The sequence below is a fragment of the Alligator mississippiensis genome, chromosome 4 (genome assembly GCF_030867095.1).
Source record: "Alligator mississippiensis isolate rAllMis1 chromosome 4, rAllMis1, whole genome shotgun sequence".
In the NCBI taxonomy this organism is placed as follows: Eukaryota; Metazoa; Chordata; order Crocodylia; family Alligatoridae; genus Alligator; species Alligator mississippiensis.
The window spans coordinates 109,063,905-109,076,435 of record NC_081827.1 but is presented as its reverse complement, the minus strand read 5'-3'; the positions used below and the strand labels follow the sequence as shown (position 1 = coordinate 109,076,435).

At 47.0% G+C, this 12,531-nt stretch overlaps 1 protein-coding gene across 5 annotated transcripts in view; it reads left to right on the top strand.

Annotated features, from left to right (window-relative positions):
• The first annotated feature begins 1,411 nt into the window (after positions 1-1,411).
• Positions 1,412-12,531, top strand: part of TRIM24 (tripartite motif containing 24) — a 110,352-nt gene continuing 99,232 nt past the window's right edge. For 2 of the 5 annotated variants that reach the window (XM_059726459.1, XM_059726458.1), the window contains exon 1: positions 1,413-1,859. In XM_059726459.1, coding sequence (XP_059582442.1) covers positions 1,523-1,859 — 337 coding nt within the window. In that variant the 5' untranslated portion in view covers positions 1,413-1,522. Of the gene's footprint in view, positions 1,860-12,531 lie in introns of all 5 variants that reach the window. The other 3 variants (XR_009461754.1, XM_059726457.1, XM_014606554.3) reach the window with 3 other exon arrangements.

The following is a 12,531-nucleotide window of genomic DNA, read 5'->3' as shown; positions in this document are numbered from 1 at the left end:
ATTTGAGGAAGTCACAGTAGTCTTGGTATGTTCTACCTCTTCTGCACTAGGTCCATGTGAAAATAAATTGCAAACATTTTTTTAAGAGACTACACAGCATGAATTGGTTGCTTCTCTCTCTCATTGTTGCAATTCCTCCTTAACGGGTTTTTCTCCTCACTGGATTCCAGTTCTATGCTCAGCGGGTAGTTATTTTGTAAGGGCTATTCCCAGTGCCTCCTTAAAGCTTTTTCTTCCTGTCCTGGATAGTCTGAGTATAATCCCACCCTTCCTATAAAGGGAAGCTAACAGGGGATGGGGGTGGGGAGGAGAGGGTGAGCCTGGCTAGCCATATGCATATTAATAACTGAAGCTAAAGGCTCCACCCTTCTGTTGTTGCCTCTGGGCAAAGCTGGGAGGAGGTGGCAGGACTGGAGAAAAGAAGGCAGATGGGCTGGGTAACATTGTTCTCATTAATATTAATCAGGAGAGATGAGGAGGAGGAGGAGGAAGAGAAGGGGAGGAGGAGAGTGCTGGTCCTTGTGTTGTTAAAGCCAGACAGGGAATCAGATCTGACCTCCTAAATTGTATTAAAAAAATACAAATTTGCCTTTGTATTGTGTGACACTATTAGTATCAGTTATAGATTATGCTCCAGTAGTATCAATCCTGGACCTGAGGAATCCAAACCAAGGAGAGGCCTGTGTAAGCCACTGTTGTGAAGACACTACTAGTCCTGTGTCGTTTACAGCTTCTGCACTGGGGCTAGCCATGTGTCTGGGCTGACAGGGGTACTGGGGGTTCCAGGTTGACCTCGGGTATGTGTTGAGGGCAGCTCGAGAAGGACACGAAAAGCGGGTAGCAGGGTGTCAGAGCCTCGCTTACAAGATAGGATGTGTGTGTGTGTGTGTGTATGTATGTGTGTGTACATGTGTGTATATATGTGTATTTATGTATGCACATATGTGTGTGTGTTTATATGTCTATATATGCCTGCGGAGTTGATGGGCAAGCAACTTCATGGAGTTGTGATCAGTCTGGCACACACTGATCCCGCCGCCCCCTCCTAGCTCCTGAGCTGGGGGTATCACACGCCAGCTGAGAGAAGCGGCGCGCAAGAAGGAGCCGCGGGACCGTGTTGCCTTAGGCCAAAAGGGGCGTGGCTACTGAGCGAAGGGGGCGTGGCCACGCCGGAATGGCGAGCGAGCGAGCGGCGGGGCGGAGCAGCGAGGGCGGGGCTGACTCCGGCAGAGGGGGGCTGGGCCGGGGAGAGGCGAGCCGGCGGGGCCGAGACCCTGGCGTGGGGGGCGGGGCGGCAGAGGGGGCGGGGCGCGGCGGCGGGTTGGCTGAAGCGGGCGGAGGGGGCGGGGCGCGGCGGCGGGTTGGCTGAAGCGGGCGGAGGGGCGGGGCGCGGGCGGCCGTTGGCCATGTTGAGCGGGTGCAGCCGCCTCCCGGGCTAGGACAACAAACCCTGCGGTGGCGGCGGCGCGCGGCGGGGGCGGGGCAGCGGCGGCTCGTGCGACGCGGCGGCTGGTGCCGGACAATGGAGGCAGCAGCGGTGGCGGCGGCGGCGGGGGGCCCGAGCTGGGCGGCGGCGGCGGCGGGGGGGGAGCGGGCGGCGCTGAGCGGGGAGAACGAGGCCGAGAGCCGGCAGGGCCCGGCGGAGCGCAGCGGCGAGGCGGCGCCGCTCAACCTGTTGGACACTTGCGGCGTGTGCGGGCAGCCCATCCAGAGCCGGCGGCCCAAGCTGCTGCCTTGCCTGCACTCGCTCTGCCTGCGCTGCTTGCCGCTGCCCGAGCGCTACCTCATGCTGCCGCCCCCCGCGCCCGCCGCCCCCCGCGACCCGCCGCCCGCCGCCTCGCCACTGCACTGCACGACCGGTAAGTGCCGCTCGCGCGTCGCCGTCGGGGCCGCGCCACGTGCTGTCGCGACAGGCGTGGAGGGCACCGGGACACCCTCCCCCCAGGGGCGTCTCGTGGTTGCAGGCGGGCAGCCTCCCCCTTCCCCTCCCCCCACAGGGGCGGCCGGCCTCTGAGCCTCCCGCCCCTCCCCCTGCTGCCCCGAGGTTCTCCTGCCTCTGCCGGCAGCCTGTGGGTCTTAACAGGGCAAGCTTGTTTTAACCCTACGCTTCAAAGGCACAGCTCCTGCTCTGCTTCCACCAGGTTTGTCCTTACCCTGGATGCAGGTGTGTGACAAAGCAGGCAGTGGGCTGAGGGATGCAATGCACATACAACACTTGATCTGAGCCTTCAAGAGGCCGAGACGCATATATATGTTCGGAGAGTTGTCGTCCTCCCAACCCCCCTTTTGGTTCAGGGTGTGAAGATGGCCCAGGGTGGTTGCAGCAGGAGCTCCTGGTAAGGAGCAGGGCGTGGTGTTACAGGGCTGGGCAGATCATGCCCTCCCCAATAGGGGCGTGGGTGAAACATGCAGCGGACTTCGTGCTGACCTGTAGTTGCAGGGCAGAAAGCAAAGGTAAGCTGTGAGAGTTGAATCAAACTGTGCTGTAATGGCTCTTTTATTGCCCCTCCGGGTTTTGTGTTTTGTTTCTTTTTTTATTTGTCAAACTTCACAGATTGGTTTCACTTTTTGGCATAGATGAGGAAGGAAAGGGCTTCTGCGAGGGAGGAAAAAAAGATGGAGGGCAGCACGAGGCACCTGTTAGTTGGTGGGGGGGAGCAAGTGGCTTAGAAGTTCCAAGTTCAGTGATGTTTCTGTGTTGGGCAGTCTGCAAGGGCACCAGCCTTCAGGCAACCCCTGCCTGCTTCACCTGCCCAGCCTGCCTGGGCTTGCTTGCACAGTATGGGACTCTGTGGTAGTACCCAGACAGGGGGTGACCAGGCATATGTCCGTGTGTCTGTGTCGGGGAAGATAAAGGGTGGAGGGCCTCCGTGTCATTCCAAAGAGTTGGTTGCTTTGAGACTTCCCATAGTCTCCCCTCACACTAGGATTAAAAGGACTTTCCTTAGAAAGCTGCAAGTACCTTGCATTGCCAGCAGTTGCATAGAGCTGTGTGTGCAGGGGGAACCTGGAAAGCAGGGCTGGGTACATGAGTGCAGGCAGAGGCGGTGGAACAGTTAACAGTTGATGGGCTAATTCACTTCTCATTGAGTGTGGAATTGGTAGCCATTCTGTTCTGTTAAATACCCATTGGGCAATAGAGGTCTTTCCCCACCACCTCCCCCCAGCAATTAACAGGTGTTTTACTGTTACAGCCCAACCACCCCTTGCTTGCCACAAACCATAAAGCCCTCTACTTTCTCCCTCCAGAACCTGGCTACCCCTCCACCCCGCACCATCCCAGATAAGGCAGAGATCCCTGCCCAGGGTCCGTAGCATGGAACTGAAACTGATACAGAGGCTTTTTGCTTCCCTGCCCTGTGAACTGTTGTTTCTGTAGGCAGTAGAGTCATAGTTGCATCCCAGAGGAGCCCTAGTATGGTTTGTGGGGTGTGAGGAGTGGTGCAGTTTGGGATGTCCAGAGGACTGACCAGACACTAGGCACAGAATGCTCTATGTCCACACATAACACTAAACTGGTTCAAGGAGAATCAGATTAGTACATAATTTTCCCAGTGTGCTTTTGAAATGTTCCAGGAAATTTTAACTGGTCTAATGTGGCATGCATGTCTAGACTCTTGCGTTTTACAGGGTAATTAGAGTGTTCTCAGTTTTACATCTGTCCATACTTGTAGTGTCCACATGCTATCAGTCTGGTTAAATTTAGATGAGGCATTTAGCTAAACCTTTTTGATTTTGAATTAAATAAAGAACCTCTTGAAGTCGTCCTTAAGCAAATGTGCTTTTCATCATGGAGATCTAGTTTGTGTTTGACATAGCTGTAATACATTTCTAGGCAATAGGCATGTTGTAGTAGAACTTTAGTACTGTCAGTAGTGTATTGGATGATAAAAATTACTTGAACCAATTTTCCCTTAATCTCTTTCTTAGTAGATGTAAATGCCTGTTTATTCTATTCTGTAATACAAAAGTTCATTCTGAAAAAAAACCAGAAACGTGGTGATGGAAATGAATGAAATAGATATCTTTAATAGGTAGGTGTGATGGAACTGGAGCTACTCTCTAGCAGTTTATGAATGCTGTATATTGACCTGGATATTGGGATGAAGGGACCTGGAGAGAGGGACATGAAAGGCAATATCAGAACTGCTGAACTTGAAGAATTTGCTGTCATCTTAACCTGTAAAATGCATTTTGTCTAGGGAAAAGTTCATAACCTAGGAACACCAAAACATTATAGTAATTTAAAAAGGAACACAGCTTGCAGAAGAACTTTGTCCAACCCACAGCATGTCCCTCAGTCCCACCTGGCCCATGTGCTGTCTGGCCTGTGGCATGTCCCGCTGGTCCCAGGTATGCAGTGGGACTGGGGTAGCTCTGCGGCTGGACTCCACTTCTAGGCAGCCCAAGGGGCAGTGGCTCCTTCCGACTGCTGCCACCTTTGGCCCCAGCCCCATGGAGACTGGCAAGAACCTGCACACACAGCCCCAGCCTTGGCCCGCCTTGCACCCACTCTGGACTTGGCTCAGCTGGAGTCCTGGCCTGCTCCAGACTGCTTGCCCATGATGAGCGGCAGTTGCAGCAGCTGGGCAGAAAAGCAGCTGCCTCCCCCTAACCACTGCTGGGCCCTTTTTGCTGCTGCCTCCCTGGAGCTTGCACCTGGAATGCCTTGTGGCTCCTTTTCACTGCCACTGCTCCTCGGCTGGGAGGTGGCACTGTGGTAGTGGGGACTGCAGTGGACAGGAGCTGCAGAACAGCCTGTGCACAGGCTCCAGGTGGCTGCAGCAAGAAGGGACTGGCAGTAGTGAGGGGGCAGCAGCTGTTTTTGCCCTGCACCCAACAGTAGCTTCTGCCTGGCCACTGCCGTTGCCACCACTGCTCATTGGGCGCAGGCAGTTCGGAGCAGGTGCAGAGCAGACTGGGGTCAGGGCTGTGCACATAGGTCCCGGCTGGTCCAGAGCTTGTCCACTCCTGCTGGGGTGAGTCTAGAGAGGGTGTGGGATGAACTGGGGCTGTGCGTTCAGCTGCTGCTGGGTGCTGGTGGCAGGGAGGAGCCCAAGGTTGAGTGGGCTCTGGGCTGTTGTGGGGTGGGTGAGGAGGGTGTTGGCCAGCCTGCCACCCCCAAAAAGTTGCCCACCCCTGATGTAGATGGTCTTAAAACCTTTCTTCTCTAGCTGCATTCTCCTGATGGCTTAACAATATATTAACTTAATTTTAAAATTGTTTGATCACAGTATAATTTATGAGGAACAGGTTCCCAAAGAGAAGAACTAGACCTAGTCAGACCTACTGCATTAGCTTGATTGATACACAGCAAATTGTGGCTTAGCCCAATCCAGGAGTGGGGAACTGGTCAGTTCAAACCTGGGGAAAGTAAAGGCACAGAGCCTGACACGTGAAGGGGATTCACTTGGAGACCAGAAAGGGAGCAGAAGTACAAGTAGCCTTATAAACAGGACAGCAGGTTCAGGCCCCATTATAAACATTATTTGATGATTCTCATGAGCAGTATAAGCAAATGGCTCAATTTCCAAGCGTCAAAGAATGACAAAAAGAAAGGGGTCTGTTCCTGACAAAGAAAGTGGAAAGACTAATATGAATGAAGGAGGAAGGCTTAGTATTGTTCAGAGAAGTAGTTACATGCATGCCAGGGACAAATGATAAAAGGTACATAAAATAATAATACAGAAATGGAAATTAGGTACTCCCCTCTTTTTTCTCTTAATGATAGAGGGGATGGTACTGTATGTATGAAGAATATGCTGTCTCTTCCTGGTATTTGTAACACTATCTCAGGTCGTTCATGAGCGGCTCTATTGTGACATGAGAGGATGGTAGGTTCAGTTTTCTCTCAGCTGTTTATGTGCTCCATTTCTTTTGGCTGAAATGAGTGGTGGTAGGGGAGAGCTAGATGTCTCTCAAGAGTTTAATTGTTGGTAATCTGCCATAGGGGTGGCTTCATTGTCACTTTTCCTGAAAGCTCCATGGTGTACACTAGTACAGGGGCTGGCAATCTATACCCCAGCCTGTAGATATGGAGCTCTGGTGGCACTTAGCAGCAGGGGGCTTCAGCAGCAGTTGTTTTCTCCATGCTGCTGCAGGGAAAAGCCAGCATCTGGTACCCTCCTTATGCTGTTCAGCAGCAGTGGCAGTAGCAGCCATGGCTGGATCCTAGCATTTGCCGAGCCACCTGCCTCCCTCTGACTCAGTTGCCTGCAGCCTAAAAGGTTGCTTACTGCTGCACTAATGAACTGAAGGCCCAGATTCACCAGTATGCTTGAATTGCTTTGTACTTCCCAAATGATGCAAGGCAACTGTGAACCTGATGGGCATATAATATGCTCCAGTTGCTTTAAGCTAATTGTGACCTTAAAATTAAAGCACGCATGTGCATGCACACATGACATCATGTATCGTCAGCTGGATAAAGATATGGTAAAACTTTCTCCTTGGAGGAGTTCTTCAGCTTTCCCCTATAGCATTTTTAAATTAAAAAGAAAAAGAATTTCTGGAGAGATGTATCAGTAACTGAAGGATGAAAACAAGTACAAGGGTTTTGGAACAACATGAGTGACAAATGAACTTGGTGCAAACTAAAATAATTCTTGTTTTAAGGTTAAATTTAAAAACACCTGAGTAGTTTAAGATATGGGAACACATACTTAAGTTATCCAACCAATCTTAACTGGGCCTTCTGTCCATGTTGTGGAGAAGTGTATATGGGATTGATTTATTTATTTAAACAAAAATCTTATCTGGGGCTCCAAAGATGCCTAATGCGTGAAACTTAACTGGTGGCATGCTGTGTAAAACAAGGAGTCATTGAGCTTAACAACATATTAGGATTTAAAATATATATATATTAATTTAAACACTCAGTGAATAAAAGCTTTCAATGGACTTCATATCAGAAACAATAGTTGAGTCTATGATATCTGGTCTTCAAGTTTAAGGTGTCAGAAGAATGGCTCCAGGGTGCAAACATTTATATATAGTGTGGGATAGAAATGTCACTCCTAGGATGATGAGATCAGTTTAACTAGAGAATTCTTCTTTTAAAATTACTGGAAGCTTGTTAGCAGGCTGGCTTTTGCATGGCAGCCAGTTATCATGTGATATGATACTGAGTAGCATGCATTATTGTAATGTTGCAAGAATAGGTCTCTTGACATCTGAAGAGTAGCTTTGGCACTTCTAAAACAGACTGGGCCTGCGACCAGGTACTGCCATACAGAGGTGGCCATCCGATGTTCATGGTTGCCACATATAGCACAGGCAGCCACTGCCTGGGAGCAGAAAGCAGAACAGCAGATTGGGCAGATGATCAGTGTGGCACTGGGGGAGGATGCCAGGCTTTTGTTGTAGGCCTGCCAGAAGGGTTGGCCCTATTGTTCTAATACCTCACCTGCCAATATTGCTCCTGTGTAGCTGGGGCAACTTAAATCTTTTAATTTTATTTTTTTTTCAAAATTGGTTTCCTGAGTGTATTAGGTTGAATCAGTAAGTGTAAGATGACGATTGCACCTTTTTGTTTGAGCAGATGTGCATACTGGGTGGTGCCCCAATGTCTGGTTGAGTGATAGCCTCTATACTTAAATAAGGCCATGTTCATGGTGGAGGGTGCGTGTGAGCATTGAGTTACTTTTGTGGGCCTTTAAATGTGAAGCTCAGGCATGTAATCGACAGAAGATGCATACTTTGCAAAAGAACTGCAAATCCATTTACATCTTGTGTATCTGAAATATTCTTGGTTATTTAACATTCTGTTCATGCCAATTTGGATACTGAGTAGATTTTTAAAATAAATAATTGTCTAGGTAATGGAACTGTGTAGGGAAGAGCCATGTAATTGGAAATGCATATTAAAATTTTATCTTAAGTAATATAATAATATATAATAACATTTCATTAATGCCTGCTTCAGATGCAAGTGAGATCTAGACCTAGTCTTTTTCAGTCAACTTGTCTACACTACAATTTAACAAGTTTTTAGCTTGCATGTCCAGCATAGTTTGTAGAGTATAAGTGGTTGAGGAATGTTCAGACTAACATTTACAAATATTTAAAGTACCTAGCATTGATTGGGAATCACTGTTATAGGAGTTACGCTGAAGTTGTCATTTGGTAACTTTGAGCAACATTAATGTAAGTGGTTAATGTGTCATATTTTAGATGATTAATGTCTAAAAGTGTCTGCTTACTAGGATTGTTTAGGGCAGTGATGCTTAACTTCTGGCCCATGGGGCCATGTTGTCTGGCCCACAGGGCTCTCCATTGGTCTGGAAACTTTGTGGCTTGGGAGTGGTGGGAGCATTAAATGACAGCAAAAAAAAAAAAAAAAGGAGCTGTGTCATTTTCTTTCCACGGACTGCCCCTGCTGACCACTGGTTTATTACCATAGTGGGGAAGGGCAGCCCCCATTGCACACTGGTAGTCACCTGTGGCCCCTTCTGTCAGTTTTGGAGTGTAGAGAAGTGGAGGGGATGGCCTGGGCTGCAAAGTGCAGCTCCATCTGTGTTTTCCCCTACCCACCCCCTTGCAGCAGTGTGCTGCTGGGAACATGGGAATGGCTTGCAGAGGGGCTGCCTGGTTTTGGGGAAGGCAGCAGTAGACCTCTGAGGAGCAGCTGCAGGCATTGCTGGAATAACTAGGGCAGGTGCAGGGTGCTGGATGGGGAGGAGAACAAATTTACCTTCTCGCACAGGTGGATCTCATGACATACTTCCTTTGTACACTTGTCTTGCTCTCACACCACACTAATGTGTTGTGACATGCCCTTTGGGAGTCACTGGTGTAAGGCTTTACAGGATATATATCCAAGTTTGACTTCAGTTTCTTTCCCCAAGCATCTGGAGTCCAAATTCTTGTCATTTTAGAAATAGCCTTTATTATTACAATAGTTTCCATGACTTGCACAGCTAGGGCTGTACACAAATATCTCATTTGTGATGGTCCTGATTTTCCTGGGTTTTTACTCTGATCAAAATGGGAACAGCACGGCCTCTTACACACAGAGCCCTGCCAAGCTGCATTGCTGTTACCCTGCCAGTAGGTGGCTAGGAAGAGCACAGCGTGACGGGCTTGTCCCTATAACGAACCCTAGTTAACACCCAGATGCACAGACCTGTGGGTGTTGAGGGAAGGAGGAGTGTTGGCATACTTCACAGTTACTTGAAACAGAACAATAGGTGTAAACATTTCTAGGTTCTTGGGACAATAGGCTTTCTTCCTGGAGAAACTGAACATCTGTTCACAGCCTATGACTCTTCCAGACCTTCATCCCCAATTTAGGCAAATGCATTGTCATCCTTGAGCTACTCAGCACAGCTCACAAAGACACTTTCATGGACCCAGAGGGATAGGCTTCCATCTTCAGCTCCCTCTGTGTAAAAACGAAGTTTATTTCCTACCTATGGGGACTTTTTACTATCTTATACCATCTACACTTTTCCCAGAGCCTGACGAAGGGACTTTGATCCCAAAAGCTTGCAGAAAAGGACAATTTTCTTGCCATTTTCCAGTTGGTCTAATAAAAGGTATCATTTTGGAACCACAAGTTCTAGTTTTTTGTATGTCTTTTTGTCTCAGACCAACATGGCTACCAAGTACACCCCTGATGTCATCCTTGCTGGATTCTCTGATTCTCTTCCCCCAAAATTTGGTTTATTGCAAAATACAGCTTCTAAGAGACTCTTAATTTGCATGCTTTTCTCTCCCTTTTATTTTCATGGAAAAATTGTCAAGCTGCTTATCTGTATGTTCAACACCATTTGAAAATTTGTCCCTCCCTACTTGTCAGCTCTGGCCTTCTTGTGGCCTTGCCCTGCTCCTTCTCTTTCAGGACTCTCCTGTTCATAGAAATGTCAGCATTGACCTATCTGTTCCCTTTACATTTTCTTTTGTTTGTTCTTGTTTTTGGTCTTTTGCTAAGTTAATGCCTGCTAGGGTTTAACTAAAAGTCTGTTATGCTTTTTCCCCATACTGATTATTTAAAATCCAGTTTTGCCATGACTTCTCTGGTAAGTTAATTACCCGACTTAGGCCAACTTTAGAGGTAATCGGGGATTCCCAATATTTATTTTGTAAAATTTATCTCAGTTTTTCTACCCCCATTACATTCCCTCTCCTTTCATATGACACTTATATAATCATGGTGAGTTTTCTGAGGCAAAAGCTGGTTTTTCACATGTGGACAGTGTCTGCCTTGACATGACTGATGCCATTTTGTCAAACGGACACCATTAGTTATAAGCAAGATGAACCTGTAGACAACGTAAACAACTCTTGTAGGCAAAACAAAATGTAGATAGCTGTAGAATGTAGGAAAAAAAACATAGAATAGGAAAGCAAAACAAGCCCAAGAGTAGCTCAGGTGAGAAGCAAGTTGAAAAGAAACAGGATGCGGGTGACAGATTGATGAGGAAATAACTGCTGTAAAAGGTAACTGATGAGGATTTAGAGCATGACCGTATATGGGATATACAGAAGAGGGCTGTAAAAGGGTATAAAAGCCGAAGGAAAAGACTTAAGTTTAGGAAGCTGTCACTGAGCAAGAAGAAATCACACGGATCAGAACCACAACCCCTGGTGCCATGATGACACCTGGCCAGCAGAGTCATCGTACATTGTTTGGAAGGTCTGCATAAGAATACCTTTATTGGCTGTTTGGGGTTTTGCTTGAATAATATTGATATTTCTGCTTTCATTCTTTGTCATTGTCAGAAGTTTCTGTGGTTATTTGGAAAGCTTGTATAACTAGTAACATAACAGGATGCCAATTTGGTTTGTGTCATTGCCTGGTCTCCTGTGACTTTGCTAGATAAATAAGACGGAACTGACCTTTAAATAGAAGGCCAGATCTGAAAGGCTGTGGGAAGGTATCAACTGGTCAGAAGCCTAGATACCATCTGAAACCCAACTGTCACCTTATGGGTAGGGGATTAGAGTATTTGACGTAAACAGCCATCAGGAATAAGAGAGGGGACGAGTGAGAGTGTTGTCTTATTGTTTCAGCAGCTAAAGGAACATCCTAACTCAGAGTTTATTCTACTTCAGATTAAGACATAAACTGAATTATAATTTGCTTCTAGCTGAGTGCATGTAGCAAATAAGCTACTGAACGTTGAAGGCCTATGCTTACTAAGCTCTTCAAACCAAAGGCCTTGAATATCTTTTTTTATTCAAAGAGATACTGGAGAGTTTTGACTTGACTTGCACAGTTTAAGCTGGAAAAAGCTAACATGAAAATTCTAGGGAGTTGGGGGAAGGTCTAGAAGGTGACTTGTAAATTGGCCAATCAGCAAGCAAGTAAGGGAGTACCTCAGCATCGGTAACTCTTACCAATAAACAAAATTAATAAATTAGTATTTGAGCTTATAAGTGGCATTCTGTGACAGTAAATATTAACAATTGCATGCAAAATTCTAGAACTCTTGGTTCAGAGATGATACCTTTTATTAGACCAACTACAAAATCACAAAAAACATTTTTTTCTGCAAGCTTTTAGGCGCACATGCCCTTTCTCAGGCTCAGGGAAAATTAAAGATGGTTAGAAGTCCTCATAGGTAGAAAATAAACTTAATTTTTGCACAGAGGAAGCTGAAGGTGGAAGTCTGTTCCTCTGGGTCCATGAGAATGTCTTTGTGAGTTGTACTTTCATGTGCAGATTAGGCAGGATTCCTTCCCTGGTGGTGTCAGATGGCAGAAAGGCAGGGAAGTGTAGAAATCTTTCTTGTTGTTCAGCAATGAAGTTTAAATCCAAAATCTGCATTATACAAAATTCTCAGACTACCGATCAATGGATATGCCTTGTTGTTTTCCACCATCCAGTTCTGAAGCTGCAGATGAATGTTTGTCTAAAATGGCAATTCTCATTACTAGGCAGCAGCTCTTTTTTTTTTTTTTTTTTTTTTAATATGGGCTACTGGTTAACAAAGCTGTGCTTTAAGTTAAGCCCGTAAGTGATACACAAACAATACAAGATGTTGATATGTGACCAGACTTCTCATGTGGTAATGGGATGGAATTTGTGTTGACCAAATTGGTAGGTGCCCAGGAATGAGGCTCACAACAGGCAGGGAAATACCTAAGGTAGCTGTTAGGAAATGTCTAGGACAGAGGTGTACCTTAAGTCCCAGCAAGATACCTTCTTCTGTTAAAAATTTGTAATATGGAACAGTTTCAAAAAGATGGGTGATTGAGATGTTTCGTACAAACAAAGTCTCCTTCATCTTGTCTCCATTCCAACCTTTCTATATTGGCTGTTCCCAATATTCTGCACAGGCCACTGCTTCTGGTGTTGATGTTGCCAGATCTTGTGGGGTGCACTGTGGTGCCACAGGGCATCTCGGGAGATGATCCACGGTTGCTTCTGACAAACACAACAGTCAGTTGTGTAGAGGCCCCATGATTTCATGAGGAAGTTGCATCTTCTGGGACCCTACTTTCAATCACTTCAGGCTCGGCCATGTATGCCATTTGTAGCTGGAGCCAGATGCTAACTCCTCCCTGGGGGTAATTCCTCATCAGCTC